Source organism: Tetrahymena thermophila, assembly GCF_000189635.1.
Source record: "Tetrahymena thermophila SB210 genomic scaffold scf_8254747, whole genome shotgun sequence".
Lineage (NCBI taxonomy): Eukaryota > Ciliophora > Oligohymenophorea > Hymenostomatida > Tetrahymenidae > Tetrahymena > Tetrahymena thermophila.
Genome location: NW_002476507.1, coordinates 431,305 through 450,762, shown reverse-complemented (window position 1 = coordinate 450,762; position 19,458 = coordinate 431,305). Strand labels below are relative to the sequence as shown.

Here is a 19,458-nt window from a genome sequence, read left to right as displayed (position 1 = left end):
TTTTATTTCAAAAATTTTTATTTTTAAAAATGGAAACAAAAATATCAATTTTAGAAATATTTATTTTAAATAAGAAGTTTTAAATAAAATATTAAAAATTAAATAAAAAGTTGGAATGGTTTCAACTAATAAAATAAATTATAGTTTTTTAAGAATCAATGTTTTTTTTATTTGAATCATATTTTTTTTTAAGAAAAATACATTTTAAGTTAAAATAAAGAGTTAAGAAGACTAAATAAAATTTATATTTTTTCTTTCAGTCTATATTTGTTTTAAATTTTTTTATTGTTAATTTTTCCTCAATTTTTTCAAGATCTTAATTGTACTTATTTCCAATTTTTATTGGACACTTTTTCATGATGCGGATAATGTTTTCTTCAACATTGTTAAATCTTTTTTTAATTATTTATTCAACTAAATTAACTTGATTTTTAATATCCTCTTCTGCTTGCAAATGTATATCTTTCGAAGGTATATGGATATAGTCTGAGACCATTAAGAAATCACTCCAAATTTGATTGTTTTAATCTGCTTAAATATCATTGTTACTAAGAAAGAGACTCTAATCTCTTTTTTAATAGCTAGCATATTTATCAAACTTGCTTGGTCCATTATTATTTGCTTAAATATTTTGATCATCTATGCTATTTTAATTCAATTTTGATTTTTAAGTATTTCTAATATCATGTACTTAACTTCCTTCTTCAACTTTCTTAATAGGACTTTAAATCTCTTCTAACTCCTTTTAATTATTTAGATTCTAAAGTTCTATTTATTTTGGTTACTTTACTTCTTTTTCAATTTGGTTCTTTTAATTATTATTTTCTTAATCTTTTAATTTTTATTAGCTTTTTAAGGCATATTTAAGTTTCAGAGCTTCTATCCTATTTATAATAATTGCAATTACAATCGCCACTCCTATAAATATCCATAAACCAGATAAACTACGTAAGTCTATAGATTTCTGCTTAATGTAGCATGAGTTTTCGATTGGAGTCGAGTTCAAATATACTTAAATTTAATTTAGCCAATAAGGATCATCAATAAAATTATATAGAAGAGAATTAAGCGACTTTAAAACTGCCTAATTTTTTGTAATGACGCCATAATTAAAATTGCTCAAAGTTTCATACAAGATTGATGTTGTACAAGGATAAAGCGAATTAATATTATGCACAATAGGAAAATCAATCAATAAAATATGGTTTAAATAATTTTATGAATTTGAACTTTAATAGAACTCCTTAACCAATTAATTTAAACCATCTTTAGTCTTTGGAAAAGTAACAAATATATCTTATTATTTACCTTTAAAAATAGAGGGATTAATGTAAGTACCTACATACTCTTAAAATGTATAAATTTTGACATCAGCCGAGTTGATAATATCTTAGAAACTAGATATTTAAGAAATATTTTTACTCTAAGCAAGTAGAACTGTTAGATTAGAAACATAAGTAGCAGACACAATTATAACCACAAACCAGAAACCAAGAAAAACAATTCGAGATGAAAATTTCTAAAGTCTTATACTTGAAGCAAAAAAGAGACTGCTAAAAGATTACCATAGCATTTCTAAAAAATTTGAGAAAGCTTGCATGTTTTAATGGGATTTTATTAATGAATTTTTAGAATTGTTAGATTCTTCTTATCTACTTTCTTCATAAACATTATTAATTTGTTAAGCCTTTTAATTTTAACTCTCATTATTTGAGTTAGTTTTTTAACTATTCTCTTTATTACTTTTACACCAATATGATTAAATATTGGAGTCTTCAAAAATCCACGTAACAACAGAAACAAACAAGGTAGTTACCAGCATAACTACCCATAAACTCCAATGAAAAGGATCAAAAAAACTCCATATTGTTTTATCATTATTCACTCTCACTGCTATTTTTAAACCTCCAGTATAGAGTGGAAGAGAATAAAAAAAACCCTACGATAATTTAGTATAATCTATCTGTATCCCACCTATACCATAGATAATATTGCCTTAACTAAGTGCATTCTCTAAATCATTTTAAGTTTCATAGCAAGTAAGCTGAATGCTAGAAAATGATAGGCCATTATTAATAACTGTGCGAATCAAAATGTCTAATTCATAACCATTAAAATCTGGAATCTACTCTGAATTCTAATATTAAGCTCTTTAGTTAATAATATCACTTAGTAGCAAAGTTTTTCCAATCGTACACTGCATCATTGGACCAAAATTTAAAGCCCCAACATTCTGCGTTTACGAAAAGACGCTTACAAAAGTAAAAAATAAATATATTAAATGCTTAAATGAAATGATTTTCATATTTCTTGAAATTCTGATTTTTTTATTTGTCATTAGTAGTATTTATCAATATAAAATACTTCTTATTATATTTATTCACAACTTAAATATTAGTAATTAATTGACTGAATGGTTTATAAATTAATTAATAATTAAGCATAATTATTAATTATTTGATTCTAGATTTTTTATTTAAATAAATAAATAAATTCAAACAAAATTTATTTTTCCTCAAAATCTATGAATGGTATTATGTTTATAAAATGCCTTAAAAACTGAAAAAATTTATCATTAAAGTTTTTAATGCCTAAGAAAATATTTATGATTTCATGATAAAAAAAATGTTTAAAATATTTTTATTTGTAACAAAAATTTTAGTTTTAAAATTTAAACATAAAAATAAACAATTACAAAAATATAAAGACCATATATTTTTTCTATTAAATATATATAGCTAGATAGATTTACTCAATTCAATGTTCGGCTAAGAAGACTACCTTACTTTTAGAGGCTATTCTTTCAAGAGTGCTCAAATAACGAATTTGCATGGCTGCCTTTGAAGCAAGCTAATCTGCAGCCTTTCTTTGTTCTTCTGCAGCAGCAACGTCGGCTTTAGCATTTTAAATTTTAGCCTATGCTAAACGAACTTCCTTTGCAGCTGAAGCAAGTTATTATGAAATATTTTAATCCATGTTCATATCTTTAATAATAATTTATTCAACATCGATACCCCAGTCATGGATATACTCTTCAACAAACTCTTCCATTTTTTTTCTAAATAAATCTCTATTATCAAGAAGTTCTTAATATTTAAACTAACTAATAGTGGAACGTAATGCACAAATTGACAATTCTTTTACACTGAAGTCAATATTATCAATAGAATAGTAAGCTTTTCTACAATCAAGAATACGATATTAGACAACACCGTGGATAAATAACAAAATGTTATCTTAAGTTAATGATTGTTACATACCTAAGTCGATATTTTGAGTTTTCATATCTATCTTAATTAATTAATCAGTGCAAGGGTTAACAAAATGTAAGCCTGCATCCACATTTTTAACGTATTTACCAAATCTTTCATAGATACCCCTAAACGAGTTATCTACTAAGATCATAGGATTAGAACAACAAAAACAGGGACAATATTGACCACAACAACCACAACAATTACCACAGTTGTAAAGAATTTTTTAATATCCGCCTTCAACTTTTAAATTATCAGGGTTTTCTTCAGGTATTTAACGCTAAAATTTATTTTTGAAATCTAATCTTTTCTATCTTCTAGCTATTTCTTCAGGAGTTAGTTGTATTTAAGGGAGTACATGCTATTAATTGATTAGCATTTAGTTTGAAGGTTGCATCATATTTATTTGATTTGGATGTATTTAAGGATTGAAAAATCCTGGCTACATTTGCTGTTATGGCACAAATTATTACTATTACATTTGTATTTATTACTATTACATATTATAGCTCTACTATGCGTTGCCTATATATATTTCTATTTTATAATAAAATTTGTTAGATTTGTATTGAAAAATTTGAAATTCAATAACAGTTTTGTGCTATTTACTATAATTCAAAAATGATTTTTGACAAATTTGTAACAATAAATAATCCATTGTTTAACATAAATTAAATTATTCAAGTTTTTATATTTTAAATATATTTGATTTCTCATCTAAATTTATAAATTTTGTTAGCTATTTTTTAGATTGTGAATCTAATATGATATCAGAGTTTTAGAAAATAATTAATACAATTTTTAATTGTAATTTACCTTTAGTTTAATTGAAGTTGGGATTAGGTTGCATCAAAGGTCCTTGAAGAGGAGGATTGCTGATAATTTAGTTTGTGTTATTATTTGTTAATAGGAGATTCTGTTGAGTATTTCCTTATTGTTATATTTATGGAGGAGAGGAGGGGTTACTTTTTTAGTTTTACTTTTATCTGTTTATTTCGAATCTTTGCTAGTAGTTTGATATATTAATATGCTATGGTTCAAGGGGTACGCTGTCTTAATCGTTCACTATATCAGAGGACTAATTTATTAAAGGTAATTCTAAAACGTTTTTATCATGGGAATCATTATATTGGCTCATCTTATGTTGTATTTTGAAGAAATAAAATTCATAAGAAAATAAAATTTTGATGTGAATCCATTTGGATAATGTTTTCTCATTTAAAATCTATTGCTAAATTATTTTTCATACTCAAGATATTATCATTTAATAAATGAGTAGATTATGAAAAATGTTTAAATGCTAAAAAGATACTAAATGATATTAAAGTTTAATTTTACAATTATTATAAATGATTCTATAAATGAGCATCATCTTGGTATTTAACAAAGAAATTAAAATAATATAAATTAATATTACGCTCGTCTTAAAAATGAAATCTGAACTAGTTTATTGGCTTGTTAACTTTTTATTTTGATTGTTTAAAAATACAATTCTTTGATTTTTATTAAATAATTAGATCAATTATAGATAGAAAACTTAAAACTGAGATATTATTACAAAAAAATGCTTTAATGTTTCAGTATCCTAAGATTAATACAAACATAAATCAAATTCTATCAAATTGAATTTTTAGTTACAAATTATTGTTAAAACAACACATTAGAAATAAATTTCAATTTTTTAGTCTTAAAAATGGTATTTATAATTAATTGCTAAGACCATGTAAGAATAATATAAAATATTTATAGTATGGTGAAATAAAAAAGAAAGGTTTTAAGAATAAAAATAAATTAAAATAAGTACATTTATAATAAAACATAATTTCATAAAATAAAGATTCTAACTTAGCTTGTCTCACCAATTTATGATTTGCTCGAATTTAATTTACTTTTTAATCTGCTATCAGCAAAGATTTAAGTTCGATAGATTCTTAATATTTTTTTAATTTATATAAATTAAATTTTGTTGGCTTTAATTTAAAATAATAATTTAAATTTATATTAAATTTTAAGTTTTTTCTAGAATTTAAATTGATAAAAAATAATTTTAATCTCAAGAATAAAATATGCTCTTTTTTTTATTTCCTTAATAAAAATATCATAAATAAATTAAACTCTATATCACTTTTTCAAAAAATTTAATAACAGTCAAATATTAAATTTAACAAAATTATAATTTTTAAAATATTTTTTTCATTTTTTTATAATTCATTTACTTATTTTAAGGGAAACCTTTTGAAAAATTTTATTTAAAAATAATAATTTCAATAATATTTTAAGAATAATATTGTTTTTTTCTAATAGTTAAAAGTCGTTAGATTTATTAAAATTATAAATCATTAAATCAATATCTACTATAAATAGAGTTTAAAAGTTAAAAATAATTAGAAAAAAATTTATAATATTTTAACAAAAAAATAAATAATAAATTCTAAAATAAATTATTTTAATACTTATCAAAAAATATAGAATTATTTTTATAAAATAAATATGGATATTTAGTTTAATTTTTAATTTTAGAAAAAATCTGAAAGAATTTCTTAACTTTCCCTCTTCAGATATTTATAAATAAATATCTTTAAATGCTGAATCAAAATAGAAGCTCAAATGAATTAAGAATCCTATTTTACATATTAAAATAAAATTAATTAAATTATTTAATACTTAAAAAAAAGATAGACTGATATATTACATAAAAAATGGAATTAATTTAAAAATATATTCCAAAATAAATATAAGATGCAAGCATGATTATTGGTCTTACATATTTAGGAATAAAATGTCTTAAATTTGCAAGATTCCTTTGGAGAATATAACCTTTAAAGATGAGAAATAATTTGATTAAGAAGTATGGACAAAATTCATATGCGCTAGTCACTGGTGCTACTGATGGTATTGGAAAACAATTGGCAATATCAGCTGCTAAGAGAGGTTTCAATTTAATTCTTGTTTCAAGAAACATGGAAAAATTAGAAGCTACTAAATAAGAAATACATAAATTATATAGCGGATTAGATATTGTTTTAGTCTAAGCAGACTTCTCAAAAGCCTATGAAAAAGGATTTTTTGAAGTAATAGCTGAGAAAACAAAAGACTATGATGTTTCTATTTTAGTGAATAATGTAGGCATTGATAAATTTTCTCCTTTAAAAGATATTGATGATAAGTTGATCTTAGATTTAATTCAAATCAATACATATTCGTAGATTATGATGACCAAACTCTTTGCAGAGAAAATTAATTCTCGCCCATAAAAAGGAGGAATAATGTTTACAGGTTCTTTTTCAGGTTTTGAGCCTATTAAATATTTCTAAGTATATGGTTCTACAAAGGCGTTAATTAAATCTTTCTCACTAAACATATAAAATGAATATCCTAATTTAGATATTTTGCATATTACCCCTGGAGAGGTTTCAACTACTCTTATTTTTAATAAAAAACCAAGCTTATCAGTTGCTACTCCTTAGGGATGTGCTGAAGGCTCTTTTGAGGATTTAGGTAGGTACTATCAAACAGATGGAGCTACTCGTCATAAAATTTTTAACAGCATTTTAAGACTTATTCCTTACTCTATATTCAATTTCATTTTTTGTAATTTTACAAGTAAGAAAATGCTAAAGGAAAGATAGGATGGTGAGTCAAAGTTTCACAAAAAGCATAATTGATATTAATTATATAAAATGAAATGTAAATCTGATATACATAAAGTATATATAATCTTGTAATAAAAATTTTAAATATGATTAATTCTTTAAAGAGAAAATGGTATTTTCTTTTATTATTCACAATTAGAGTATTCTTTTATTGTTTTATTTTTATTTTTAATTTATTCTTTTTACATATGTTATCTTGAAAGTAAATCTATAAAAAAAATAAAACATTTTATGTTGGATTATGAATGTATAAAATATTTAAAGATTAAAAAATTTTAAAGTGTTAAAATAATTATTTTTATTCATAAAAAAAAGAATTCGACATATTTAAGAGATAGAAATGTAAATTATAGATTTAAAACAATCTAAAGCTTATCAATTTTAATATTAATTCAATTAAATATTAAATTAAAATGTTTCATGAGAATAAATTTCCTCCAGTATTTCTAACTCTTTTTTATCCTGTTTACTTAGAGTTTTTAGCTTTGTTTGACTAGGGTTCCTAGAATGGATTACTAAAATTGTTATTAAAGAAGTTATTACTATTAAATGGATTGGGTATGGCTGAAATATTGCTTGTATTGAATTTATCACTTGTAACTGTATTGAAAAAATCATTTTCGGTAGAGAAGAAGGTATTTTCAGCAGGATTCAAGTCAATCTAATTTTTTATTTATTTTTAATTAGAAATTTTATTGTTATGAGAGCTTCTTAATTCACTAGTTGTTGGTACATTAGGAATAGAATTAATATCAAAGAAGTTAGAGTTTGATTAATTGTGGATATCATCTCCTATAATACCACCTAGATTTACAATTTATTCTGATAGGCTATCTTTTTTATTAGGAGGCAGTTGTCTTTGATTCTTTGAGCTAGGATTGACATTACTATTACTTTTTTTATTTACGCTTTTGGTTTAATTATTAGTAGCACTAGCTCCAGACTAATTAGTTATATTTTTATTTACTTCTTGTTATTAGACAGGAGATGGCTCAAGGATAGGAGTTTACTATTTAGTACCAGGTAACAACTAATTAAAGAAATTTTCTGCATCATCATATTATTACAAATTCTAATTTTCAGAGATATGGTGATAAACAGGGCTTGATTAACTAATTTGCTCTTAAACTTATATTTATTAAGCATTTTAGTCTAAATCATCATATCTATGATCTTGGATGTCTTCTTCGTGCTTACCTTCTTGCCTATCATCTCCTTCATCTTCATTTAATTAATGGTTATGAACTCCTTCCTCTTCTTCCTCATAATTCTTTAATCCAGCTGTTTCTTTATCAATGTTTTCATGCTCTTATTCATCAATTCCATCATTATTGTCTACATCGTTTTCATTGTCAGGATGTTATTGCAAATCTATTTCAAGTTCAGCTTAAGCATTCATTTCAATCTCTTCATGATTATTTTCTTCCTCTTACTCTTCATTCTAAATAGGTTATTATTCTATTTATTCTTCAGTTTATTTTTGCTAAGGGTAGTTTATTGAATTAATTTGTTAAGGTGAAATTTAAGCTGGCTATAATTGCTATTATTGTATGTAGGAACTTGGCTAAGCTTTTTGTTGTATAATTTGCTGAGGAGGTTATACAGTATTAGCTGAGGAATAATTTAAGCTTTTTGAATTAATATTTTGATAGCTTCTATTAACTTACTCAGAAGAATGGAGGGTTAGTTTTTAAATAATCAAGTCTTTTTATTCTAAATCGCTAGCTAAACTATCTAATGCACTTTAAAGATGTTCATTGTTTTAAATTAAAACTTGGTTAACACTGCGAAGCTATTGAATTTCATTTGTATATTCAACTTTAATTTTTTACTTTAGTTAGCTAAGTTCCTCTCTAAGTTAATGCTCATTCTAACCGAAGGAGAGTTTTATTTCTTCGTATTATTATTTTTACTTTAAGTTTTCTTCAATTATTTAATCAAGATACTGCTTAATTATAAAAATTTCATCTTAAGTTTCTTTAACTTATGATTCTAAGAGTTTATTTTTTTTGTCTTTCTCTATCAATGCTCTCTTATTCAATTCTTCTCTCTTTGATTGATCTTAAAGTATTTGGCGGAGTTTAGCCTTTAATTACTTATTTTCTTCTTAAAGTCTAGCGTTTTATGAAGAAGAGTAATTTTATATTTTTAACTCACCATCACTCTCATATTCTCCTGAAAGATCCTTTGCATTATTTGTATCTAAATCGTCTTCATATTACTATTGTAACTTTTGATTTATGCGTTAGCTTTCACTCTTTGTTGATTCTTTGCGAGACTTTTATTATTTTGTGCTCTCATTTTCTTCAAACGTTTCTTTGAGTGGAGAATTCTTTAATAATTAATTTTATTTTTTTTCAGAAGCTTATGAGAAATCAGCAGGTATGTCAACATCTACATTAATCTCATCTTAGTAAAGCTTTTATTCTTCACCTTCAAGAAGCTCATCTTCTCTTTCCTATTCTTCTCCCTGTAATTCATCTGTAGATTCTTTATCTGTGCCTTTCTTACTTTACTCTTAGTCTGTGAGACCTTACAATATATTTTGCATGTTATCGCTAGCGAAATCTTCATTATCACTATTTGTAACTTCAATTTATTCGCCATCAGGTCCTTTGACTATTTTTTTAGAGCCACTTTTAATTACATTAGCTTTTGGAGAAACACTTTAGCGGACAGGAACTTAAACGTTTTTCAATCTATCTATACTTTCTTAGTCTTCTTATTTTACAACAACACTGCTTAATGTCCTTTAATGAGACTTTTAAGGTACCTGTATTTGGAATGGATTAGCAAATCCTCCATTCTTTTAATCAAAATTATGATTTTTCTAATCGTTTTGTATGTGGTGTATCACATCTTCTTCGTTTTAATCATCAAATTCTTCATTTCTTAAAGCTGGATTAAATTCAATTTTTTCAAAATCCGACATTTCTTCTAATTTTTATTTACTTTAAGTCTATTTACTAGACTAAGAAGTAGTAAAATGTGTGTCTATTTAATGATTTGTATTTTATTATTAAATTTAAGCGGAATTGTGAGTAGGATTATTTGCTTTTTGAGAAGCTTTAGGGAGTTGAGTGTCTGAAACCTGAGCCTATTTCTTTTACAATTCTTCTTATAGTTTTTAGTTTTCAATTTGCTAGTGCAATTAGTACTCGTGAGTCCTGTCCTGTTTTTAGTTTTCTTAATAGGATTTCTGTTTCACATTACTTTCCTTTGAATCCTTAGTAGCTTCGACTTATTTTACTGTTTATTTTTAATTCTCAGCTTGCTTTTAGGGTGATACTTGCTTTTACTATACCTCATACTCGTCACTATACTAATCTTCTTGATTATTTTTCCTATCATCACTTCTAGGCTTATTAGGATCTTCATAAGACTCATCATCATCATATTATGAATAATCATCTTCATTTGATAAGTTATCTAGAACCTATTCATCATAATATTCTGCTTCCAGCTGTTATTTTGTTCTTTTAAAATCGTCCAATTGAGATTTTAGCTAGCTAACATGTGCGTCTTCACACTCCCCTTCTTCATCACTATAGCTTTCTTACTATTAAACTTACTATTGATTTTGTTATAATAATAATTTTTACTACTAAGTATTTGTAGGTATAGATTATTGAGGTTAATTAATAGCTCTTTATTAATTTTGCATACTTTATAATTAGTTTGATTGTTAGTTAATTTATTATTGCTTAGTTTATTAAATAGGTGCTTGATTAGCTTGCTTAGGAGGAATACTTTGGTTATTTTATAAATTATTTTTTGCATTTTATTATTGCTTAGCCTTTAATGTGTCAGCAGCTTGTTTATTGATATCTTAAGTTTAAACAACTGGTGGTTGAGTTTGTGAAGAAGATTAAGGTTATTAACTCTTTTAGGATTATTTCGAAATGTCTTCATTTTACTTGGTAGGAAGGTTCTTTATTGGTTATTGTTGGGAAGAATTGTTTTATTTTTCTTATATCTAAACAGTCTTTTAAGTAGGCTATAATTTAGTATCGGGTTTTTATTCTTCTTACAGTTAATTTCCCACTGGTGGTAATTTAACTTGTTCAGATTTTTTTTAATCTTCATCAATAACTTACTATTATTGAACCTTCTTTTAACCAGGTAACTATTTTAGTCTGCTTTATTGGTTTTAAGGAATAGTTCTTCCTGCTATAGGATTTGGTCCTCTAGCTATAGGAGGAGGAGCTTACAAATTCTATTATTATTGCTACTATTCTTCTTAATCTTTTTCTTCACCTTCTTCCTGTTATTATTGCTAAGCTAATTACTGTATCTAAGGCTTATCTGCTTACTGATTGACTTATTTTAACTATTAAGTTGGAATTTAAGGCTGTTATTTATTCACTTTAGATTGCTGTGTTTAAACCTTTTCAGGTGTTTCTTCAGCTTTAATGTTTTAATTAGCAGTCACTTTTTTTATCTATTAAGCATTATCTTGGTTTTATTTTGGAGGTTACTATGATAGTTCTTTTGCTTACTAGCTTGCATTTGGAGTTATTTATTTTTATTCTGCATCATTATTTTCTTCAATGTTATCTTTTTATAAATTTTAAATTTCTTCATTATTATTTTGTTCATTTTAAATATCAGCACTTTGTTCTTAGCTCTATTATATAACAGGCCTGAAACTGTTTGGCTGAGGAGGCATGACTCTGGCTCCTCCTGGACGACTAATACCTCTAGGAGGTGGTGCATTTCCTCTTATTTAGTTTGAGATTGCCTAATTATTAACTCTAGTAGGTGGAGCTTATGTTGGTGCAGGTTTAGATTAGCTATCATTGCTAGAAATTAAGGAGTCAAAATATTCTTAATTATGCTTTTCTTAGGGTAAGTTTACAAAATCTGCAGGTTATATTTTATCTTATAAAAGTGCAAGCCTAGCACTATTATTTCTAGATCCTTTTAATTTCATTTTTAAAACATTTACTTTATCACGAAATTCTTTTTTTGAAGGATCGTATAGTTGAGATAAAACTTAAACTATGCTTCTTGCAACATTATCTATTTTACTATCTGGAAAATCTTTAGACTCTTTCAAGCTTTCTGCAAATATCTTCACAACATTATCTACTTTTTTTTAGTCATCCATTTTATTTTATCAACCTATTTATACTATACTTACTTACTTATTTATTTATTTACTTAAACTTAATATTAATTTTTTCACTATTTTAATTTTTGTTGGTTTTTTGTTTTTAATTAATCAATTAATTTAATATGAATAAAAGCAGAAAGCACTTAATTAATTAATCGATGCTACCTTATCAAATTTAATATGAAAATATAAATAAATAGATTTCCTTATACTTATTTCAAAACATGATAAAAAATAATGTTAAAAAATGAATGCTCTTTAGGTATTTTGATTTTATTTTTCTTACATAGCTAGCTATTGAAATGCCTCAAATCTGGAGATTTTGACATATATTTACGTGTAAAGTTCATATAATTTCTTTTCTGTTTTCTTATAATTATGAATGAAATGAATTACTTTTCTGAAATAGTGTTAGCAATTTATGGAGATTTTAGTTTTTCTTATTATAATTAATTAAAAATAATTAATTATTTTTCTTTATCTAACTTAAGTAAGGAGAAACAAATATTTTATTGATTTTTAAAAATATTAAATGAGAATTATTTTAATTAAAAAAATGATAAATTAATTACATAAGTGCATAGAAACATAAATATTAATACAAAATATTAATTATTAATTGTAATTAAATATCATCTTTTTAATTATTTTATTTTATAATTGCAGTCAAATATAGAATGTAGAATTCTTATCACACATCTTCTAGCTGAGGAGTGTTTGAGGGTCCATCTTATTCAAGTTCTCAAAGTTGTTTTTCATGAATTTAGTTTACTATTCAGCATACTTCAAGATGCTTGGTATCTTGATTGCTCCAGTGAAATTGTAGAAAAGATAACTCATCCTATAGGTCAAGGTATGAAGTTAAGTCCTTATTTATTCTAATTCCATACCTTCATAATCACTGTAAATCTCTTTGTACATCATAGGTTATGCAGTTCCTTGCATAGATCTTTGAGACACCAAGAAGAAATCTCCTTACGATGATACTACATCTTAACTAATGACAGTTCCTTAAGCTGGATTAGAGTAATCTTCATTGAAAAATTTAGTCTTATCACTACTGTTAACACCAACTATGTGGATCTTGCATTAAGACATTTCCATTTCTGATAGGCATTTTTTCATGATTGCAATTTCTTCCTTTAGAGGCTCGTTCAATATATTGTTAGCAGCTTATCTATAAATTATAACACGTTAAGGCAGTATTCCATTTTTTTATTTAAATTAAGTAAGACTTGCTTGCAAAAGCTTGTCAACAAATTTGTTATTTTAGTCTTAAGCGTCTAAAAGTTAAGCACCTGAAAAAAATTTACAGAATGTACTGTCAACTGAAGCAACCTTAATTAGTAAAGTTAAAGTAATTAATTAATAATTTATTTTTTTCTTTTAATGAATAGATGAAAAAAAAAATTTTACAAATGAATAAACTGATTTTTAGTTTTCTTTGCGGATGTAATCTATACCAACAAGCATAGTAGGAAGATTACTAAATGGAAGATCTTTGATGATGTAAGGTATTCCTCCAACTTTAATACATATTTGATTGCATATCTTGTTACAAATAACTTAGCAACCATCTTTACTGCTCTTGATAGTACCTTAAAGAATCATCTAGCTAGGAATAGGTTTTTCTTTTAACAAAAAAGATTTTAGGTACTAATAATTTTTGCCTTTTCCTTTGGCTCCTTGCAATATAAATACAATAAAATCAACATCAGGTGGGAATGAATCGATAAGCCTTTTGAGTTCATCTTGTGATTAACCTTCAACAGTAAAATAATTAGGTTCATTATATCCTATCCCATGAGCTTGCATTCTATTCTTCAGTGTTGACATGAACTAGCCAGCCAATTATTGATCAGATTTGTGACAAATGGCACACCACTTTTAAATAATATTATTATAAATAAAATGTAAAAAATAAATAAAAAATTTTCTTGTGTTTGAAAAATTATTAAAAAAAATTAAAAATAAAAAATACCTTCTTGAGGTAGCAAGGCTGGTACATTCTATCTTAAATTTTTCTATCTAGTTATTTTTCTCCATAAATGTTAATTTCTCTATTTTAATTCATAAGAATACATCCTGGTTGGATAACTTGATAACGAGCTTTAACAGGGTCATTTTAGCTTAGTTAAATGCCCCATTCACTTAGAGCCTTTTAGTTTTAGTGTATTAGAGCTGAGACATAATTTCCACAGTGCTAAGATCTCTCTTAAGGTTTGGGCTAGGAAACTTGTGTTATAGCTTTCTTGAGCATAAAGTCATTTTGAAGTTCATCAGGAATGCCAGTCATTTAGCATAACTCTGGTATTAAATAGATTTTAGGAGTTTCTTATTATGGTTTTCCTTCTTAATTAGCTCTTTTATTTTATCTTCTTTTCTTTTCAACTATAAGAAGAGGCTATCTATTATCTCTAATTCTGATGTTATGGACGAGCTCATAGTATTAAACGAATGATATTTTCTTTTTACCAGTAGATTCATTAGGATCCCTCATTTCAAAGAAAGAATTAGGATTTAAATCAAACGCTACTCCATTAACCTTGTACAATTTTTTATCTCCATAATTACTAATAACTACCTGTTTAAATAAAATTTTTAATTAATGTAAAAAATAAAATCAAGAAATAATAATTGATTACACAGTTTTACATTTTTTCTTGGATACTATCTGCTCCTTAAGACATAGATTTTTTTAAGAAATCATAAACAGATGTGTTGTTAATAACTTTGATACAGTAATCTACTGAAAGTTAAAATCCTGTTTGAGGACTAAATTTGAAGAAAGTTTCAACTCCGAGAACTGCTTCAAGGCCATTAGAGATATTTTTTATAACATTCATAGCAAACCTCTTAGTAGCACCAAGCTATTAAAACCCTTTAGTGTTATTTTAGAAGTTTCTCATTAGCTATCCCAATATATTTTGAAGTTCTTTATTTTCCTCTTCAAGCTATTATCCAACAATATCTTTTTTCTTTACTAAGAAAACTTCAAGCTCTTAAGTGAAGGACTCACACCCATCAGTCTTAGGGGATACAAAATCAAAGGTTCCAAGACTGACTTTATTATGCAAATCAATAGGAGAGTAAATAAGTTAAGACCCAATAATAAAGGTACTAAATATTTCTTTTATCTTTTTGTTGAAAACTCTTGAGATGTATCTTGACTTACGGTTAAGCAAAAGAGGATCAATAGGAGGCTAAGTCTAAAATTCATAGCAATTAATCTTTATATTATTAATTTTAATTTTGTAATGATTAGTAACCAAAGTATTACTATTATCGTTAAAACTCATATCGAATTTAGAGATTATTTTTTACTTAAGATTAAAACAATTTTTATGAAATAGTTTTTTATTAATTAATTATTTATAAAAATCTGACTCAAGTGCTGATTTTTAAATGTAAAAAAACACTCTAGTTTATTTTAATAATTTTCTCTTCAAAGGGAGGGTTATTTAAATCAATAAAAGACAAAATAAAATTAATTATAAGTATGATTTTTGTTAATATTTCGAAATATTTATTGTTTAATTGATCGCACAAGATTAGCATTAAACATATTAGACAGTATAAAAATAATTTTAACGTTATATCTAATAAGTATAATAATATGTTAATAAGAATCAATTTGCATATTTAAATACGATAATAAAACTAAATAGTGTGTTTATTTTGTTAGAGTTATCAGTAAAATAAATATTAATAATTTGGAGAATCTTATTAAAAATTAAATAATTAATTAATTAATAATCTATATATAAAAAGTGCCTCATAAATTCATTAATAAAACTTTTTTCTTTACAATTTATTTTACATTTTTTTGAAATTTTTTTTTCTTTTTAAAAATTTTGTAAAAACAATTTTAAAGCTCATTTTATTTATATTTAAACATAATATATATTAAACAAATAAACAAATAGGCAGTAAAGAATGATCAACATAAATTTTTCTTAAATATTATTTTTGTGGAGTTGCTTTTTGATAAATAAATATCTTTAATCTATTTTTACTATTGGATTTATAATATCAACCATATACTTTGGGTATTAAAATAATTCTTTATTTATTTTATTTTAGATTAATTTGTATGCATGCATTCTTATCTAATTTGATTTTTGTATGTTTTTCATTAATCTAGTTTTTTCCACAACTTTGAAACAATAATATTCTTATATAAAAAAGTAAAGCCTAATTTAGATAAATAAGATAGAAAATTTTTAAAATGATAAACTATTGCCTGTTATTAGCCTTTATAATATTGTATTAAATATCATCATCATTCTAATTATCACCATCGCCTGGTCCTATAAAAATAAAATTTTAACCTGCTACTCCTGCTACTACTATACCTTAAACATAATAAGATATAGTCAACTCAGCAATAATCTTTTTTTAGAATCTATTAATAATGAATTAATAAGCAGCAAATTATGATGTATTAATTAATATAAATAATTCGGATACTACTAAATGTGTTAATTAAATGCCATTTACTATTACGGGTGCAAGTACATTGCCATTTGATGGAACTATTTATTTCTGTAACCTAGCAAACGCTTAGCTTAACAATAACTTTACTTTCAAAAAAATGGTAGATAGTGTAATACATGGTATAATGAAAATAATTACGTTTTCTTCTGCGTTTAAAATAAAACCTTCTTCTTGTACAACAAATTGCTACGCTGATGATTCAGCTTATATTAATTTATAATCATTATTCAAATAAATTTACAATAAAAGCACATTTGCTAATATGCCAATGGCATCATACACTACACCTTCAAGTTATTATCTTTGGAGCAAGTAATACGCTTATGATGATTTAATGACTGATAATTATAGTACAGGTAAAAATAGTTTTATTATAAAAAATAATTATACAATTTTTAAAATATAAATCTTTTAATGTAATAATATTAAAGTAAAATATCTTTAATAACCTACTATATATTTAATAAACATTATTTTTATCAAACAGAAAATAAATTTTGGAGTGCATTTAACAATTAAATACTAAAAGATATAAAAGATAGCTCCAATAATCCCCTTTTTTATAGTGTGAATGATTAAATGAAACAATAAATAATAACTCCTCTATTAGGTTCTGATAATTGCTAGTAATCAAATGAGCTATTTTGTACAAGTTCTCAGTAAAATTTGTCTTGTAATGCTTCTTTGACAGCAAAATCTTCATGTTAATCTATTGATTAAACTTCTAATTCATGCATGGTATATTAAACTATTACATAGGGTAATTGTTTAGATCCTTAATTAAATAAAGATCTCGCAGGTTTGATTTCAACTTCAGGTACTTATGAGTATTATGGATATGATTCTAGGTGTTTCTTAAGTGATATTTAAGATATTTCAGCTACAGTGTATATTCAACCAGTTCGCTGTTATAAGTATTCATTCTTAGTTTATTACTTAATAGAAAGTTACTAAATTATTTATTTATTTATTTTTTTTATTTTTAAGATATTCATGTGATGATAGCAATAATGTTTACATCTATCTAGATTAGTCTACTAATGGGAATTAACCAAATATAGATATTGTTACTTGTACTGTGTAGATGTAGGGCAGTTAATAACTTTTCAGTAACTAAAAATACTACAGTAAAACAGGAATAACCTGCCCTAAAAATAATGCTAACTTTTGCTAAGGTATGCCTAAGTAGTGTAAAAATTATTGCTCTTCAAAAGGAGTATGCGTAAATGGAAAGTGTAAATGTGTTTAAAATTATTATGGAGACGATTGCTCTTGCTTTTAACTAAGTTAAGAGAATGGAAAATGCGTTTAAAGTTGCTCTAAGAAAATGAAAGTAAGAAAAATTTTAATTTTAAACATTTTTAAGTAATTTAAAATAAAATTTAGTAAGCAAACGATGGATCTTAAATTTGTGTTCCATTATGCTAAGATGGCCAATTCTTTTAAACTGCTACTGGGTAGTGTTAAAAGTGCGATTAAAACTGTAAAACTTGTTGGGAGAAATCAAGTAAATGTGATTCTTGTGATACAGCTAATGGATTTATACTGTTTACAGATAACACATGCAAATAAAGTTATCCCAACTAAAAGTGCTAAATAAATTAATATTATGATGGGGCAAAATGCAGTCCTTGCAGTACTAGCTGCCAGTCTTGTGCAATTAATTCTACTTTTTGTACATCATGCCTTTCTAACTAATTCTTGCAAAATGGTACTTGTTAAAATTGTCCTTCTAACTGTTTAGCTTGTAGTGGAATATAGCTCTGCACTTAATGTGCTCGTAATCAATTTTAAAATATTTACTTTCATAGATATTATTTTAGGATAAGCATTTTAAATAAAAAATATTATATTTTTAAAAATTAATTCTGCTTAAATTATCAAACAAAAATACATTCAAATTAAAATTATTTACTAGAGAATTTACAATCGGGGCTTTTTTACCTGTACTGATCTAAAAAAGCCCCGATTGTAAATTCTCTTTTACTATTTATAGCTAACTTTTATTTGAATCAATTGTTAAATGAGTGCATTTCTTCATGCAGTACAGGGCTTTTTGCATACAATAGCACTTGTGTGTAAACTTGCCCAAGTGGATATTTTGGAAATACAACTAACAATACATGTCAATAATGTGATCCTACTTGCTTAACATGTACCCAAAGCAGTACGTAATGTACTAGTTGTGCATATTACAGGTAACTGCAAGGTACTTAATGTGTTGACTTCTGTCCTTCAAATCAAGTATGGGTTAGAGTAAATAACTATTTAATGATATTGATATTTTAACTTTTAATAATTTAATATTAATTATAGAAATAACCAGGTGGTTCAAATTGGAGTTTTGAATGCATTGCTTGCTCACTATAATAAAAATGTAATTAATGTTTAGGAAGTCCTACCTATTGCACAGACTGCTTACCATCGTTTTATTTGCTTGACAGTGATTGTTTAACAGTATGTACAAGTTCTTACTACGCAGATGAGAGTTAAAGAAAGTGTATAAAATGTGATGCTTCTTGTTTAACATGCTAAAATTCGTAATAAAATTTTAATTAAAAATATTTTAATAATTATTTAATATTTTAACTTTTTTTATTTAGATCTAAGAATTGTACTTCTTGTCCATAAGGATTTTATTTGAAAGGAGGTTAATGCGTCTCTTCATGTGGAAGTGGCTTCGTTCCAAATAATGACACTTAAAACTGTGATGCATCCAACAAAACTTCTGATTAAAATTCTAGTTCCTCTTCATCATCTTAACAAAGCTCTAGTAGACTTTAATTAAATTTATTAATGCTATTAATGTTCACTTTTATGCTCTTAACAGTGTATTGAAAACTTTTATTTGTAGATAATTATTAAGGAAGAATAAAATAAATAGAAATCAATAGTATCTGTCTTTCTGCATATCCATTTTCTTTTATTTTGAAAACAA

At 25.2% G+C, this 19,458-nt stretch overlaps 6 protein-coding genes across 6 annotated transcripts; 2 read left to right on the top strand and 4 right to left on the bottom strand. All coding sequences in view use genetic code 6, as the record gives it.

The window, feature by feature from the left end:
- Positions 1-256: 256 nt before the first annotated feature.
- Positions 257-2,338, bottom strand: TTHERM_00144870 (ligand-gated ion channel protein; the record flags this gene model as incomplete). Its single annotated transcript, XM_001011127.2, has 1 exon — positions 257-2,338. One exon carries the CDS (start codon positions 2,336-2,338, stop codon positions 257-259), a length of 2,082 nt encoding a protein of 693 aa, XP_001011127.2.
- A 419-nt stretch (positions 2,339-2,757) lies between these two features.
- On the bottom strand, positions 2,758-4,788 carry TTHERM_00144860 (SPFH domain/band 7 family protein; the record flags this gene model as incomplete). The annotated part of the gene is made up of 3 exons (XM_001011126.2): positions 4,672-4,788; positions 4,071-4,392; positions 2,758-3,791 (listed from the first exon to the last, which is right to left on the bottom strand). The coding sequence occupies exons 2-3, from the start codon at positions 4,390-4,392 to the stop codon at positions 2,758-2,760; spliced, it is 1,356 nt and encodes a 451-aa protein (XP_001011126.2). The 5' UTR covers positions 4,672-4,788.
- Positions 4,789-5,953: 1,165 nt separating this feature from the next.
- Positions 5,954-6,919, top strand: TTHERM_00144850 (oxidoreductase (short-chain dehydrogenase family); the record flags this gene model as incomplete). Its single annotated transcript, XM_001011125.1, has 1 exon — positions 5,954-6,919. The coding sequence occupies one exon, from the start codon at positions 5,954-5,956 to the stop codon at positions 6,917-6,919; it is 966 nt and encodes a 321-aa protein (XP_001011125.1).
- Positions 6,920-7,325: 406 nt separating this feature from the next.
- TTHERM_00144840 (hypothetical protein) lies at positions 7,326-12,017 on the bottom strand (the record flags this gene model as incomplete). Its single annotated transcript, XM_001011124.1, has 1 exon — positions 7,326-12,017. The coding sequence occupies one exon, from the start codon at positions 12,015-12,017 to the stop codon at positions 7,326-7,328; it is 4,692 nt and encodes a 1,563-aa protein (XP_001011124.1).
- Positions 12,018-12,689: 672 nt separating this feature from the next.
- On the bottom strand, positions 12,690-15,385 carry TTHERM_00144830 (piwi domain protein; the record flags this gene model as incomplete). Its single annotated transcript, XM_001011123.4, has 4 exons — positions 14,669-15,385; positions 14,005-14,607; positions 13,440-13,907; positions 12,690-13,361 (listed from the first exon to the last, which is right to left on the bottom strand). Exons 1-4 carry the CDS (start codon positions 15,320-15,322, stop codon positions 12,690-12,692), a joined length of 2,397 nt encoding a protein of 798 aa, XP_001011123.3. The 5' UTR covers positions 15,323-15,385.
- Positions 15,386-16,200: 815 nt separating this feature from the next.
- Positions 16,201-19,358, top strand: TTHERM_00143839 (hypothetical protein; the record flags this gene model as incomplete). Its single annotated transcript, XM_001470698.2, has 7 exons — positions 16,201-16,876; positions 17,008-17,434; positions 17,508-17,853; positions 17,907-18,300; positions 18,517-18,776; positions 18,837-19,060; positions 19,124-19,358. The coding sequence occupies exons 1-7, from the start codon at positions 16,252-16,254 to the stop codon at positions 19,356-19,358; spliced, it is 2,511 nt and encodes an 836-aa protein (XP_001470748.2). The 5' UTR covers positions 16,201-16,251.
- Between the last annotated feature and the right edge of the window lie 100 nt (positions 19,359-19,458).